The 17,700-nt window shown below is 39.1% G+C and overlaps 1 protein-coding gene across 1 annotated transcript; it reads left to right on the top strand.

Annotated features, from left to right (window-relative positions):
- Positions 1–5,678: 5,678 nt before the first annotated feature.
- On the top strand, positions 5,679–13,648 carry LOC148369876 (chymotrypsin-like elastase family member 2A). Its single transcript, XM_088330022.1, has 8 exons — positions 5,679–5,754; positions 5,860–5,948; positions 6,972–7,069; positions 9,817–9,939; positions 10,022–10,158; positions 13,116–13,261; positions 13,341–13,493; positions 13,588–13,648. The coding sequence occupies exons 1-8, from the start codon at positions 5,679–5,681 to the stop codon at positions 13,603–13,605; spliced, it is 840 nt and encodes a 279-aa protein (XP_088186148.1). The 3' UTR covers positions 13,606–13,648.
- The last annotated feature ends 4,052 nt before the right edge of the window (positions 13,649–17,700 follow it).

Raw genomic sequence — 17,700 nt, 5'->3', positions numbered from 1 at the left:
AATAAACGAGTATTTGGATTTTTCAGTTATATAAAATGTTTTTATTTGAAAAGAATAAGCATTTCATTGAAAAGCAAAATAAAATAATGCAATCATGTTTACTCAGCACAGGAGGTCAAAGACCAAGACCACAAAATCTGGAACAACGCATTTACACAGAAAATATCTCAATGATTATCCTTCTTTTCGTTTGTTTTTCCAGATGATTAAAGTTGAATCACTTTTCAACACTTTCTTGTGGTCTAACTTATTAAATTCCGCAGCAGGGAATAGGAAAGTTTTAAGTTTTTAAGTACTTTGGCTCTTTATGTTAAGAGTCTGATAAGACAAGTGGGACTCATGAACCTATGTATATGGACCCTAGACAGTGATGAGCATCCTACTGAAAAACAGTAATTAGTTACAGTTAATAGTTACTTTGTTTAAAAAGTAACTGTAAAGTAACTATAGTTTTTGGTTTGCAATAGTCTGTGGTCTGTGCAGCCTTTGCGACTCCTTATGATTAAGGGCTATACAAATAAACATGACTTGACTTGGCTCAGTTAAGCCCCAGATTGCTGAAAGCAAAAGGTAGCACGTTACTCTGACAGTAACTCCTCTGTTACAAATGACTGTCTATAATCGCAACAATCGAAGCCGACCCCCTGAAACTGTTTTTAAAAAGCCACATCATGAAGGAAATAGAATAAATAGTGTAAGTGCAGTAATATTTAATATTTTATTGTGCAATCTTGAGAGCTTGCAAACGAACACTTAGCTGAGACACTCAATATCCATTTTGTGTCCAAGCTTCAAACCACTTGAAGATCTCTTTCTTTACTTCTGGGTACTTTTCAAAACATTTTCATTTTTTCTACAGGCATGGTATATTGCAAAAATTAACATCTTTAAATGCCCCATTGATTTTCCATTGGTGTGTTGTTCCCATATCGGCCACGCCCTCCTCTTCACGTGCAACAAAACATTCCCTACTGGTGACACACAACCCAATATATGTATATAAACTCAAGCCCTGGTTTGAATATTTTATTTTAAGTCGTAAATTTGGCGCCACCAGAATTCTATTCAGTTGTACTTTGTATGTAAACATGTTCACCATCTTAGGACTGTTATTGGCTAATCAAGGAAAGTATATGACAATCTAAATGATAAAGGATTGCTCAGTAATTGAATAACATTGTATTTCATTATCTGCAATCAATGAAAAATGTAGGTATGCAAAGTAAAGTTTCAAAATGTCTTTGCTAATGCGTTGAAGTATTTGTTACCGAGAAAAGCAATGTGTTTCCTGGAATATTACATTATCAGAGGATCCTTTCTTTTGTGTTAGTCCCTACACTGACCCCAGACATAGACATAAGATTTTTTTGCAACGGAAGACATAACATTTATCAATCCATTTCCAGAGCGTTCTTATAATAACTTTGTTTTTGTAAATCTCTCATATAATCCCCAGCAAAGGCCAGCGACAAATGTGTCAAACATTGTCAACTGTAGCCGATGCTTGCTTGACCGCTGGTTCTTGACATTGGGTAGCATTCAGTCTGTGTTTGTCTGTCTTCCACTTTGGAACATGTGGTTTTAGTTACACAATGTTATAATGCTCGACAATGTTTCTGTCTTGGAGCTCTGCACACTGCATAAAGACGACTTTGTCCCATTATGCACACACGTATGCGCACACACATTCTCTCAGAGTGATGATGACTTCAGCTCTAAGCTATAAAAGCTGGTGTCCGTAACTGCGAAAAATTATACTTGCTTATGCCATCTTCTGGCTAAAATCATCAATGCAGCTTTTGTCAAGCTGCTTGCACGGCAGCCACACACGTGTCTCTCGAATAAACTCTTGGTTTGTCATCTTTTTGGGGGTTAGGATTGTATTCAAACAGTCTTTTTCTTACTTTCACCATTTTCATCCTAGAGTAAATGAAAACCTCGGGCATGCATGTAAAATCACTACCCCCTTTTATAGAAATTACCATTGGTATTATAGTTCATGTATTTTTGCCTAAAATTCAAATCAAAGCAACGTTTTCTACGGACCCTTATCTTGACACGTGATTGTATGACACACCAGGAATCCTTTGGCATTATTTATTTATTTTTTGTTCATATGTTTTTTGCACGTTATTTTATTATATTTAAATGAAATTATACAGATCTGCAAAATCAGTTAAGTGAATTATATTTAATAGCAATTATTATTTATTTTCTTGATAGTAAAATTAGCCATCATTTGCTAAAGTGAAAACTATATGTCAGTACTGCTGCCTGAATAATACTTGTGACTTTTATTTAATGATCATGTTATGGGAATTTTCATCCAAACAAATTTGTCTTTTTACGCCTATTGAAAATGAAATATTATTGAAAAAAACATAAAGAAATGTTGCTTCATTTATCTGGTCATACATTTGTTTTCATTTTAAGGTTCTCAGATTGTGTTCATTAGACTATTTGCCTTATTTTAAAAATGTTCAACTATCAATAGCTTTGGGCCGCGGCTTATATCCACATTTTTGGGGGGTGGGGGTGGGGGTCAGCATCTATTTGACTTTTACACCACTAAGTAAACTAAATTTATCACACAAACAAGAAGAGTTTAAAAGAAAAGAGTAGAAATGTTTATAAAAAATGAAATGTTGTCTTTTATTCAATTGTCATTTTGATTATGTACATTGAATATGCCATTTTTTACACTTTCAACCAATCACAGTTTGGTTTCAGAAAGCAGTCGAACCCTGATTGGTTGTTAGCTGAGCTGTGGGTGACACTTTAATCAGTTGAATTTGACATTACGTAACAAATTGCCTTTCCCCACTAACTACATCCCTCCTACAACACTATTTTTTTTCAAAAATCGTATTGTATTTTGAATCCTCCAGAGTGGTGTGGTGCCTAAATGAAAAGAAAACTTCTTTATCGTCGAGAGAGAAACCCGTATACAGTTCCACGTCACACTCGGAAGCAAATGCAATCATTTCTTACCATCTTGTGGCAGAAGTGCAGTACTACAACGTTTAAACAAAATACAGTATATGTCCAGTACCTTATATCCTTTGCACGAATAAATGTTCTTTCAGCTCGTAAAGTACTTCCCTCAAAGTATACCCTGTAGTTAAAAAATGAAATTGAAAAATAATAATTAAAATTGGGTAATAACCTGTATATGAAGGGAAGGTTTTGCAAACTGCTTGTCGCCAGGCAGAATTTGTAAGAACTTACTTACTTATCTTAACGTACTTGCACTTCTTTCTCATCCGTACCAAAATACAAATCGTAGTCTGCTTATTATTGTTTTTCACCCTTTTTTATCCCAGCCCAGCATTAACAACAGAAAAGTCACACAGGCTACGAAGGGAAAAAACAGATGAAAGATTTTCAATTTATTTTACATGACATTGTTAGTCGACATTTGCAAAATGTATACATATTTTAGGTAATTGATTGTGGTTTGTTATCATGGATGGGTTATTTTTACAAATGAGCAACCAAGCTACTTTTGCAAAGAGCTTCGTGTCCTTTATCCGTTCCCACGAAAATACTTTTTATATTTTATTAGTTATTTTGGTGTCGTTGTTGTGCTCTGTACAGCCATTTGAGACTTTTTGTGATAGAGGGCTATACAAATAAATATGACGTGACTCTCCCAACTTGTTTCTGCGGCATCCATTCATCCATCCATTATCTGCACTGCTTTATCGTCAGTAGGGTCGCGGGGGCGCTGGAGCCCATCCCAGCCATCTTCGGGCAGTGGGCAGGGGACACTCCGAAATGGTTGCCAGCCAGTCGCAGGGCACACAGGGACAGACAATTAGCTCACTCATTCACACCTAGGGACAATTTGGACCGGCCAATTCACCTGAAATGCATGTTTTTGGAATGTGGGAGGAAACCGGAGTGCCCAGAGGAAACCCACGCAAGCATGGGGAGAACATACAAATTCCGCATAGGAATTCCGGTAGCTGGATTTGAACCCATGACCTCAGACCTGTGCCGCACACGCGCTAACCACTGCTCCGCCGTGCTGCCCTGTTTCTGCGGCATGTTAAATAAAAACCAAAAAGGAGGTATACAAGTGTCATGGTTGCCATGGCCCCCAATTGGCCCTGCCCGTGTGTGTCAAGGTTGCCATGGTGCCCAATTGGCCCTGCCCGTGTGGCGCCAGCTGCGGCTTGTTGAGAGATTGACTTTCTGTCTCTATAAAGCTCATCGCTCTCTTGCTTTGGTGTTCAGCCCGCCAAATGAACTTCTGCCCCACAAGAGGTGGGATCTGACTCGGTCCTGTTTTCCTGTCATATCTCCTGTCCGGTATTGTTCCCGTTTATTGTTGTCCTGTTTAATTTCGGGTTCCAGTTTATTGTCGGTGTGTTTTAGTCCTGCTTATTATTTTCTCCAGTTTTCGTTCCCGTCTAGTTTCTCCTGTTAATTATCGATATCCTGATTTGTTGTCAATCCTGTCTGTCCCTTCCTGTCCGGTATCGACTCCATCTGTCCGATGTCAACTCGGGCTATTGGAATTTGTCTCGTCGGTCTCTGGCTTCCGGTCTTTCCACGCCAGACCGGCTACCTAACGTGCATGACTCCCCATTTCCCGTAAAATAAAGGCTTGTGTGAGAACGTTACGCGATTGGGTCCTGTTTCTGTTCCGGTTCTGACATACAAGTAGGTTTAAATATGAATGTTTTCAATAGTGGACTTTAATAAACAATGTTGCACATCTATTCTCCTCTGCACTATCGTACTACAGTGTTATTGTTACTGTTTACCTGACTTGTTTACCTGACTGCCCATTTTGCACATCTGGTTAGCTGCTCCTCTTGCACTCTTTGCACTACTGTAAAATACTATACATAGCCATAAATTATTTAGTATATTATTAGTACTCAATACTCCAACTCAATACAACATCTTATTTAAATCTGTACATTCAAGGAAACTGTGCGGGTCAGATGTATCGACATTTCGTTCTGTATACACGTGTACTAGAATGACAATAAAGTAGATCTGAATCTGAATCTAAATCTAAATGTACAACAGTTCAACTTTGTTGTATAATAATAATAATACTTGTACTGTACATAACATAGGGCAGAAAGCAGAGCAGTGGTTAGCACGTATGCGGCACAGATCTGAGGTCATGAGATCGAACCTTCATATGTGGAGTTGGAATGTTCTCCCGGGCGTGCGAGGGTTTCCTCCGGCCACTCAGACTTCCTCCCATATTCCAAAAACAAGCATGTTAGGTTAATTGGCCGGTCCAAATTGTCCCTAGGTCTGAATGAGCGAGTTGTCTGTCTCTGTGTGCCCTGCGACTGGCTGGCAACCAGTTCAGGGTGTCCCCTGCCCACTGCCCGAAGATAGCTGGGATGGGCCCCAGCACCCCCGCGACCCTACTGAGGATAAGCGGTACAGATAATGGATGGAGGGATGTCATTTATTGCTTAATCGAGGTGTAAATCTCACCAAAAACAAATCCAAAAAATAAATATTTTTCTAATTAGTTGAATAAACTGCATTCATCTGACACTATGCATTAATGCCTTTTGGTTTTTTTTGTTGATTGTGAAAAAATTCTCACTCTGACATCTAATCAATCAAAATAATCTCTCTTCTAAATGATGGGAAAATCCTTGCACTAGCCACATGTCGAGCTTGTGTGAAATTCCATGTGTATGCTGCTGCTTTTCTGTAGACAACACTTAGTGATCATGAGGCGGCTGATTCTTCTCACATTAATGATAGCCGACGGTAAGTATTGTTGACGGTTTTGTGCGAAATGTTGACTGCAATTAGAAATATAATGATAATGTAAAAAAAGGAATCTGACATTGTGTTGTGATCTGTTTCATTTAGTATTTGGATGCGGCCTTCCCGTGTTTTCTCCTGTGCCGGGTCGAGTGGTAGCAGGAATTGACGCTAATCCACACAGTTGGCCCTGGCAGGTAAGGTCCTCGTTTGTATACTTGTGTGATAATTACTGTATTTTCCTGCAAATACAGTAGGTCCACCAGATTGTAAAGTTTACCCCTGAAAAAAGTATTTTGTTAAATCTGTTTCATACATATGGCGCACAGGACTATAAGGCGGATTAAAAGAAGACTACAGAAAGAGCTACTGTATGCATTTGTGTATAACCAATGGGTGGGATTCTAGTTAGACTTTTTGTTTATAAGAATGCATTTATGCATTGACTGACAAGTCGTTAAGTCTCATAATTGCAAAACATTGTACGCAAAGGGAAACAAAACCCAGTAGTGGAGGTGGGAGCACGCTGACACAATACCATTAGACAACCATTAGTTGACAAACATTTTAAAAGGCATTCTATCTTATCCAGTTATCACACTATTTTATTTATGGTGCCAGCAACACTGATTTGCACAGTGCATTCTGGTTATACAGTCTGTCTGTCCACTTATTCACGAGTGAATGTTAGAGAATGGAGAAAATAAAAACTCTTAACAAAAGACAAAATACTTAACTTTCGAGAGGTTATTAATGCAAAGGTGAAGAAGTGGACGAACTGACTTATTAGACTGTACTATACAAATCAGTGATCCTGGCACCGTAAAAATAGTGTAATTATGAGATTAGCTCCAGTGACTTGTCCTATGTCCACTGGTGGCCTGGTAATAAAGAGTCTGCACTCTCACCACCACTATTTGATTCGATTCCCGTTGCGCACAAAGATTTTCAGTTTGCGTCAGCAATGTTTCTTGACTTGCAAAACCATTGCTCATATTTGATAACATTTAGTAAAATTTTGTAGGTGAAACCTTGTGTGGTTATGCAGGCACACTTTCAAATTTCTGGCCAAAATGGTGTTTTACGTACGTATGGTCTGGCAAATACTTTCGTCACCATTTCACATATTCAAATATGATTTTTGCTAACCTTGGTGGATTAAAATTGTAAAATTATTAGAATAAATGCTTTGGTGGCTGCTGTTTTTCTTGACTGCTTAGGTTTCTATCCAGTCCAACAGCAGTGGGCCCTGGGGTCACGTGTGTGGAGGAACCTTGATAGCCGCTGAGTGGGTCCTCACTGCTGCACACTGCATCAAGTAAGACTGCACACAAGAGTTTTATGGAGAAATTTGATGAACTTGTATGAACATGTTTACTTCCCAAATAATTAATCTGTACTTGAGGGTCGACTGGAGGGCTCAGTGGGGGATATATATTTTCTGAATATCAGAGAAAGATTTTCAAACTTTTAAAGTTGATCCAGCCTGACTGGATGGGAAAATGGTTCAAGTGTTCACAGTTCAGGGATCCTGTAACCAATTGGGATGTCAGAACATCACTTCCTGTGGTTAGTCATGGGCAAATACAGTCTGGAAGGGCCCATCCCTCTCCAAGCCATTTTTTGGGTAGGTGTTTGCTCGCTCCAATAAAACAGATAGGACTACTTTCCACTGGTACCTAGATCAGCGGAAGCCCTTTAATCGTACTCAGATACAGCATATTAATTATCTGGCCGTACTGCCTCAACAAGAAAAAATATTCTTTCCAATTACCAAAGTCTGGACTCATGACCTGTGCTCAGACAGTTTTGAGACACTGGAAGCTCCCAGGTAGCCCAGCCATAAATATTTGGAAAACACTGATGATGAATGCCAAAACCTTTGTCTCACGAGCTAGATATGACTCTTTTTATAAGTACAAACGGCTCAGAGACAAACTTGATTCTGTGCAAATTTTTTATAGGACGTTTCGATGTTGAGTGAGCGTAACTGTATAGACAAACCGATACACAGGAGCCAATTGTACTGTCTGTATATACAGTATAGGGCACATTTGTCAAGTCAAGTCATGTTTATCTGTATACTATAGCCTTAATCACAAATAATCTCAAAGGGCTGCACAGACCACAAATTATTGCAGACCACAAACTATTATTGCACCATCCCCTGATCTTAACCTACATGAGGGCAAGGAAAAACTCAAAAACCTCAACATGAGGAAAATGAAGAAACCTTGAGAAGGGACTGCACATGAAGTAACCCCCCTTCCAAGATGACTAGGCTGCAATGGATGTTGCAATAACAAATAATTTACAGATATTGTCAACATGAAAAATAGGTTATTCATATGCTATAGAATAGAAATCCCAAATATTGCACTACATATCGAACGTAAACATATTTGCAATAATCATGATGTTAAAACAGTGACGTTATGAGTATTGTTTGAGTTGTGCGCTGTCAAGTTAAAAAACGGTCCATGACTGTATTCGGGGGTCATGCATTTGAACAAATGGTCACAAGGTGGAAGCAAACACCAAAGAGAAAGACATTGGCGGTTCATTAAAAAAATGACCTCAAACATCCTGCCCAGCATATTCAGTTTCGATGAAGCTGTTGACACCTATAAATTCCAAGATTTATCTATAATTCAATATTGCAGCATCCTATCTTGATTGGGACCGTTTTAGCGTGATGCTAAGGTCAAGAACAAAAATAAATCATTAATGTCATCACGCCTATGTATATAAGTAATATTGAGATATTTCATGCAAGTTGTAAATTTTAAACTGTCTTTTTCTGGTTGATCCTTTATGTTTCTCCGCTAATGTGATTGGATTATTTTGCCCAAGTTCCATTGTTACCTCAGTGAAACTAGTATTATATTTTTCCTTTTACATAAAATCACTGAATAAAAAACACCATTGCATCTTAATGACCTACAGCCATTTTTTTTGGTGCAACTTAGTGTATTACCAACTAAACTTGGTAAATGCATTCAGGGTTTGTACTTTGTGGCAAAATTTGAGCACTTTTTAAGGACTTTCAAAGGCAATTATAAAATGTCTCCATTACTACCAAAATAACAAAATCCACTGTGATTCATGTATTTTGCCTAGCCATAAATATATTTGCGATTTACATAATTATAAGATTTTCACCTTGCATGATCATTATACAATAAATATGATTTTTAGATCTTGAGTAGCCTTAATCGTGAATATGTCTGTGCAGCTAAACAATAAGTGTGTAAATAAACACATGTGCCCAATAAAGAAAAATCTCTCCCAATACTGTATAGGTTTTGGGTAAAAATGTATGAAGCTTACATTTTCAGTTGCAGGAAGTTCTTCCCATTATAAACGCTACCAGAATTGCTTTTCTGCCCCATGATTCAAATTGAATCTTTTCTTCCGGCGCCGTCACGAATGGCAGCCACTCCAGCAGCTCCCGTGTTATTTTCGATTGTTCTCGATTGTTCTCAGCTCAGGGATGCTGCTGGAAATGTGAATTTCCCTTCGGGGATGAACAAAGTATCTATCTATCTATCTATCTATCTATCTATCTATCTATCTATCTATCTATCTATCTATCTATCTATCTATCTATCTATCTATCTATCTATCTATCTATCTATCTATCTATCTATCTATCTATCTATCTATCTATCTAATAATTGTCCATAATAGTTACGCAATCCTTACACTAATGTACATACATTTCATAGTGTCCTTTTTAGGTTTAGCATGCAGGGGGCGATGGCGCTTCATCAGAAAATGCCATCCAAACTAAAATCAGCTGCCGTTAATCATGAGGGTAGAAGAATTGCAAAGACAATGGACGTAATCAGAAAGCAGTTTCCGCGTCATTTTGAGGCAGACTTCTTGAGAAATGTTTTAAGCATTTACAAGCACTTCACTCAAAAAGTCAAGCACATTTCAATCCTAGAAAACTCAACATTAAAATTCAAGCATCTACAAGGATTTCAAGCACCTGTACAAACTCTGTTCATTGCCTTGTCAAGTCTCTCAAAGGGAAACACTGTGTGATTTGCATTCCCACAGTGGTCGTTACAACTATAGAGTTGAAATGGGTAAGCACAGCCTAAAGGCGAGTGAGGAGTACTCGATCGCTCGAATGGCGGAACGGATCTTCACCCACGAGAGCTACAACATCCTGCTCAGCCGGTAACAATACCCACACTGAAACCACCCACATTGAACACACCAGGATATTCATAATATGTTGCGTTGCGTTTGACCTTTGCAGAAATGATATTGCCCTGATCAAGCTCTCCCCCCCTGTGGTCTTCTCTGACACAGTTATGCCATCCTGCCTCCCTCAACCTAATGCCGTCCTTCCTCATGGCACTGCATGCTACATAACTGGCTGGGGTCGCATGTCAAGTTAGTTTGCAGCCCACCGTTGTCATATTCAGTAGAGAATAAAGACACAATTTCAAACTGTTAAGAAGTGTTTTAAATCTTATCCCTGCTGACCTCAAGCCCGATCAGACGTTTATACAGGACTGTCTCAGAAAATTAGAATATTGTGATAAAGTTCTTTATTTTCTGTAATGCAATTAAAAAAACAAAAATGTCATACATTCTGGATTCATTACACATCAACTGAACTATTTCAAGCCTTTTATTATTTTAATATTGCTGAATTTGGCTTACAGCTTAAGAAAACTCAAAAATCCTATCTCAAAATATTAGAATATCATGAAAAAGTATACAAGTAGGCTATTCAACTAATCACCTGAATCATCTAATTAACTCGAAACACCTTGCGAGGGTTTCCTGAGCCTTAAAAACACTCAGCTTGGTTCGGTAAACTAAATCACAAGAATGGGGAAGACTGCTGATCTGACTGCTGTCCAGAGGACCATCATTGATACCCTCCATCAGGAGGGTAAGACACAAAAATAAATTTCTCAAAGAGCAGGCTGTTCACAGAGTGCAGTTTCAAGCATATCCACAAAAAGTCTGTTGGAAGGGAAAAATGTGGCCGGAAACGCTGCACAACCAAGAGAGATGACCGCAGCCTTAACAAAATTGTGAAGAAGAGCCGCTTCCAGAATTTGGGGGAGCTTCAAAGACAGTGGGCTGAAGCTGGAGTCCAGGTATCAAAAGCCACAGTTCACAGACGTGTCCGGGAAATGGGCTACAATAGCCGTATTCCCATGGTCAAGCCACTTCTGAACTCAAGACAACGGAAGAAGCGTCTGACTTGGGCTATGGAGAAGAAGCACTGGACAGTTGCAGAGTGGTCCAAAGTCCTCTTTTCAGACGAAAGCAAGTTTTGCATTTCATTTGGAAGTCAAGGCGCCAGAGTCTGGAGAAAGGCTGGAGAGGAGCAAAATCCAAGTTGCTTGAAATCCAGTGTGAAGTTCCCACAGTCAGCAATTGTTTGGGGAGCAATGTCAGCTGCTTGTGTTGGTCCACTGTGTTTCATCAAGTCCAGAGTAAATGCAACTGTGTACCAAGAGATTTTAGAGCACTACATGCTTCCATCTGCTGAAAAGCTCTATGGAGATGAGGATTTCATTTTCCAGCATGATCTGGCACCTGCCCACAGTGCCAAAACCACCAGTAACTGGTGCACTGACCATGGCATCACTGTCCTTGATTGGCCTGCTAATTCCCCTGACCTGAACCCCATCGAGAATTTGTGGGGTATAGTTAAGAAGAAGATGAAAGACACCAGACCTACAAATGCAAATGAGCTGAAGGCCGCTATCGAAGCATCCTGGGCATCAATAACACTTCAGCAATGCCACAGGCTGATTGCCTCCATGCCACGCCGGATTGATGCAGTAATCCGTGTAAAAGGATTCCCAACCAAGTACTGAGTGCATCAATGGACATTTTCAAATGTTTGATTTAGTTTTGCTGTTATAAAATTATTTTTTTACTTGGTCTGAGGAAGTATTCTAATATTTTGAGATAGGATTTTTGAGTTTTTTTCAGCTGTAAGCCAAAATCAGCAATATTCAAATAATAAAAGGCTTGAAATAGTTCAGTTGATGTGTAATGAATCCAAAATGTATGACATTTTTGTTTTTTTAATTGCTTTACAGAAAATAAAGAACTTTATCACAATATTCTAATTTTCTGAGACAGTCCTGTACTCTATTAAAGCCTAGCCCCTAAGAAACTAAAAGAAATCGAAGAAAACATGTATATCAACATGTGGAACCCAACATTATTATTGGCTTTTGGAAGACTGAAAGCTTGCAAACAAACATTCAACACTCCGTTTCTATTTTGTCGCTGAGCTTTAAACCACACGAAGATTTCTGAGTACTGTTTATGTTTGATCCCATGTTTGCACGTTTGGCTTTCGGTATAATTTTTAGAGGTGTATCCTTTTTACAACGTCTGACATTGTTTGCATCTGCACAAAACTTTCTACTTCCAAGTTTCATGTTTCTTCAGCCAGCCTTTAGCACTTTTAGCTTGAAGTCAGAAGTATGAGACCAATATGTTTTCCTCCTAGCACAGAACATTGCAAAAATAATTTTAACTAGTAAATGATTAAAATTGGAGGCACGGCAGCAACCCCACAGTGCTCAGGTCCAGGGTACAATTCCAGCTACTGGCCTCTCTGTGTGGGGTTTGCATGTTCTCCCTCTGCGTGCGTGGGTTTCTTCCCTCATTCCAACATAAGTGTCAGGTTGATTGGCGGGTCCAAATTGTCCCTCGGTAGGATGTATGACTGGTTGTCTGTCTCGATTTGGCCTGCGACTCTTACAACTAGTTCCCCAAAGATGGCTGGGATGGTCCTAGCATCCCAAGACCCTAGTAATGATGAACGGTGCAAAAAATTATAAGCCACACCGCCCTTCCCACACCCTGCTTACAATTTGCTACTAGTGGCAAAAAACAATTATGTGCGTAAAAGTCGACCTTCTGAGTTCAGTATTTTGGAGTTCTAAATATGGCCTATATGCATATGAATATGTACAGTAATTATAATTTAGATCGACTGGGTACGGAGGTTTATAATGAGTTTAGTCTTGGTTGTTGGTGAAAGTTCTCCAAATTTTGTGAATTACAACATTTGTGTTTTTTCTCTGCTGGGTTTCTAAAAGCTCAAGCTACTATAGTCAATTCATTTTCAACAGTGGGTGCTAGCTACAATAGCCTACCATAACACCGGTTGCAACAACAACTTTGACACCCCAAAACTGTGTAATTTGAATAAGGCATCTTAGAATATATCGTTCTGGTATGCCAATGCATCCATGTTTTTCCCAGCATTCATAGGTTAACTGCAAAATGAATTTCCTCCATGTGGCATAGCAAAAAACACTTAAAAGTGCTAAAGGCTCTTAGTTAGCAAGTCTTTGTTTTTCCAGCCGAAGGGACTCCAGCTGACATCCTGCAGCAAGCACTCCTCCCCGTGATCGACCATGACACCTGCTCACAGCCCGATTGGTGGGGTGTCCTTGCAACGGACAAGATGGTCTGCGCTGGTGGCGACGGCATCGCTGCTGGTTGCAATGTGAGCTAAAACTATGGATCGAGTAGTCAAGATAGTAAACATATATGTAAAATGTTATATATTTCTGCATCACTAAAAGGGAGACTCTGGAGGTCCTCTAAATTGCCAAAACCCTGATGGTTCGTGGACTGTACATGGTGTGGTGAGCTTCGGTTCAGGACAGGGTTGTAACATTTTCCAGAAACCAACAGTGTTTACCCAGGTCAGCTCTTATCTGGACTGGATTGATGGAGTAAGCAACATATTTTGTAGAGTAAAGCACCTTCACCTTGTTCTTTGATTTATAAATACATATCGTTTGTAATGTAATTCTCTTGTGTCTACAGGTTAGGAGCAACCTCTGATGCAGTTTAACAAATCAATAAAGCAACAATTAACAAAACCTTACCAATAGTGTAACATTTTATTGAATAGCATCCTTTTTAAATAAGAATACCGTCTATTAATCAGCTACCATGTATTGGTATGGAGCAGATACTAATAAAGATCTATCTAACAGTGGTTATCAGCATTGACCACATTTTATGGTCGTTATACAACCAGGAAGAAACTACAAATGAGAAGACAAGGAAATGCTGAAAAATGCAATCAATTTTAAAGAAAAAATGTTTTACTCCTTCACGATTGATATGACATTGTTTCTCTTTCACCGCTTCACGGATTTTACTTTGAATTGTATCCTACATTCTAGATGGATAATCAGTCCCTCAAAGAACATTTATTAAAACATAAATGTTTACATGTACAGTATACAGTACATGCATTTGTTAAATGAATGATCGGGCTGTCAGAACCACAACAGACGGTAGACCCAAACGCATAACGTTTCACACCAAGCTTTATTTAGGAAGCGGAGAAGTCAGGCACAGGAAAACAAACGCCAGCGATTCGCCGATTGCCGGGCAGGAGGACCAGGAAGCCCACGAGATCGGAATGTGGTCGGAGGCCGGAAACAAGTCGGGCAGCTGGGACGGGAGATCGGAGCGTGGTCAGTGGACGGAAACAAGTCGAGCAGCCGGGACAGGAGATCAGAGCGTGGTCATAGATCGGAACAAGTCAGGTATTCGGGTAAGCCAGGGACAGGATATCGATCCAGGATACAGGATACAGGACAGGTCGGAAAAGAACAAGAGCCAGAATCAAAAATACTTGCCTTGCAAGTGCGGAGGTTCGCTGATGGACTGACCAGGAGTGAATGAGAGTACTGAGTTCAAAATGGAGGGGAACCAATCAGGAAACAAGCAGCAGCTGGAGCCAAAGGAGCGGGCACAGGTGAGGGCAATGGGTAAATCATGACACGGGCCAGTATAAAGGTTTCTTTTTTTTTAATTTCAATACAACACAACATTAAAATGTATGAAAATGGCAGAAAAAGCTTTCTATTTTATGGATTTCGCCAATCACAGGTTCCTTTTGGAACGTAACCCCAGCGATAAACAAGGACTCATTGAATCTGTAATTTTTGGACAACCTGAATTGTATAGATCAATGTAATGTTTTTGGTACTTGGTAAAGGTGTCTAGTAGGAATTTTCAATTCATGTGATTAAACGATCCATTAAGGCATCATACTTGTTTTATTCTAGTCAGATGCAAAGTTTTCAGCTTGTCTTGGTCGTGCTTCAGTTTGGTAACTAAAACGTATGTAGTTTGTAAAGAAGCCAAATTAAGTCACACCTATTTTATAATTACTCATTAATGTTTAAATTGGTCGAAGTAAATTATAAAAACAAACACTTTTCCACTACAATCAAGATTTTTATTGTAATATAATACTTAAATTGTATTGGCGGAAAAACAGCATAACCGTTCAGACTCTCAGTAGAAAACTTTTCCTGCCATCATCATTTGTCAATGAAAAACAATAAGATTGACATCATATAACAATAATTCCCATACAGGAAATGAGGTATTCCATGACCAAAAACAGAAAACAGGAGAATATTTACTCAAATAGATAAATTACTTTTGTTGCTCAACATTTATCTTGATTCAAAGACAAGGCAAAAAACACTTGCATCGTTTGACCTATGAATTCCTGTGAGTTACTCTGGTCTGACTTTTATCAGGTATTGATAAAAGACTGCATGCTAATGGCAACATTTTGCCCCTGAATGAAGAGCCTTGTGCGTGGTGGCTCATTGCCAGCATGCTTGGAGGTGAATACAGGCCTGTGACTCAAGCTGTGGTTGATGAGCAAGTATTTCTGCTAGGACAGTGCAGCTGCACACTCAAAGAGACTCTCTGTTGGTCATCTTGAATAAAACGACCAAAAGAAAAAAAAACAACACATTATAGTCTTTGCTTCTCAACAGCAATCCCCGTGACGACAGAGTGAAGGCAGAACCCTGGCTGTTCACAGGCATCTAGTATTGTTCCCTTGTTGAACTTCTTCCCCACAGGATGTTTTCAAGAGAACAACTGACATAGGAATTAGGTATAACACAAATGGGTTGGGGCGTCGACATTTTTTACGTGAGGGAAGCTGAACCGCAAAGTGTGGTTATATCGTTTAAAGTGGGTGCCTTCAAATTATGGCTGGTGTTCTTTTGGTAACTCCCCATCATTTCCAGTGAAGGGTGAAAGAAATGGACACCTGCTATAGAAAAATCAGTTTTCAAAATCTAATTTGAATAATACTAAGGCTGCAACAATTAGTCGATAAATATCGATGGTTGAAATAGTCGACAATAAATTTTATTGTCGACTATTGTTGCCAGACACGTTTCTGAAACAGACTGAGATGTCTCTACATGAATATAACCTCTGCTGAGAGTCACGCCTGCCTAATAACCAATAGGGTCTTTGTCTGGACCAGTAACATAAAGATACAGTAATGGCACTGTCAACATCAACTACACGTACCAAAACTTCTTAAGTGTGGGAGCTATGATGCAGCCAATAAAAAGACTTGCAAAGGTTATAAAGCAGACTTTGCGCATGATAGCAGTAACTCAATGACGCACCAATATTTAAAAAGCACATCGGACAATTAAACAAAACATTTATTTACTGTTCTACTGCTGCTAATGTACCTCTTTAAGGATTACAGGGTTTATTCATGGAGTTATGCCACTACTGACTAAGCACAGTACTTATTTGGCTTTATTCTATTTTTGTATGAACCCGGAATAAAGATGTATTTTTCATTTAACCAATTTTTCTTCTGTTTATCATTATTTGCCAGATAATTAAATAACTTCATTCTAAATTTACGAAAAAAAATATCAGATTATTCAAGTAATCGGGCAGCACGGCAGTGCAGTGGTTAGCGCGTGTGCCGTACAGTTCTGAGGTCATGAGGTCAAACCTCCTGTGTGGAGTTTGCATGTTCTCTCCGTGCTTGCGTGGGTTTCCTCCGGGCACCCCGGTTTCCTCCCACATTCCAAAAACATGCTTGTCAGGTTAATTGGCCGTTCCAAATTGTCCCTGGGTGTAAATGAGCGAGTGAGTTATCGGTCTCTGTGTGCCCTACGACTGGCTGGCAACCAGTTCAGGGTGTCCCCTGCCCACTGCCCGAAGATAGCTGGGATGGGCTCCAGCAACCCCGCGACGCTACTGAGGATACGCGGTGCAGATGATGGATGGATGGATGGATGGTTTCAATAATCTGCGACTATTGACTAGTCACAGATTATTGAAACGATATTATTAAAATGGTCATTAGTTTCAGCCCTAATGAATACCCAAAAATGCAAGGTGCTTTATAGCTAAAAGAGCAACTTTGATTTAATATCACTTTCACTGCTACAGTAAAAATAAGTTGCCTCATTGGAATGATTTTTTTGTATTTCAAGTATTATTTTCTAATTTACTATATTTCATTGCTTCAGTTTAATTTTACGACAAAAATAAGTAAAAATATCCACCCATCCATTTTCAGCTGAACAATACAATATTAACATAAACATGTGCCCAAAGGTGAAGCCGAGGCATTTAAGTGCCCAACCTTATTACGCTTTTACATTTAAGCATTGTTTAGCTGTGTTTAACTCGCACACAATTGTATTAAAAAGTTTAAGATTAAGCATCAAATTTTACTTTTTTGTCAAAAGTCTGAGCTTTTATTGTGTCCTGGTAAATTGTCATAATTCATACGCATAATATTCTTTGTTATCTCATTAGAAAAAAAGCAAAGAAATGTTAAGCTTAATGAGGAGAGACATCGTGCATGCCACAGCAAGCAGCTGTCATCACTGAGAACATCCTCAACGTAATCTTCATTGGCATGCTTACATTTTTGGATTGCAATGAAAAGTGATCAAAGGAGGAAGAGTTAAAACAGTTTTCCACGACAAAGTTCCAGCTCTCCCTGTCTAGAAACAGGTACTAAATACTTTTTTCGAGTGTCCTTTCTTATTAGAGATGTACTGCATGGTACTGTGCCTTAAAGTCATTACCATACACGGTTGACAAACTCCTTAGTAGGGTCAAAGTCAC

The sequence above is a fragment of the Urocampus carinirostris genome, chromosome 3 (genome assembly GCF_059441175.1).
Source record: "Urocampus carinirostris isolate Australia breed hairy pipefish chromosome 3, RoL_Ucar_1.0, whole genome shotgun sequence".
Taxonomy (NCBI): domain Eukaryota; kingdom Metazoa; phylum Chordata; class Actinopteri; order Syngnathiformes; family Syngnathidae; genus Urocampus; species Urocampus carinirostris.
The sequence above is the reverse complement of the archived record's forward strand: the minus strand, read 5'-3'. Positions and strand labels throughout refer to the sequence as shown.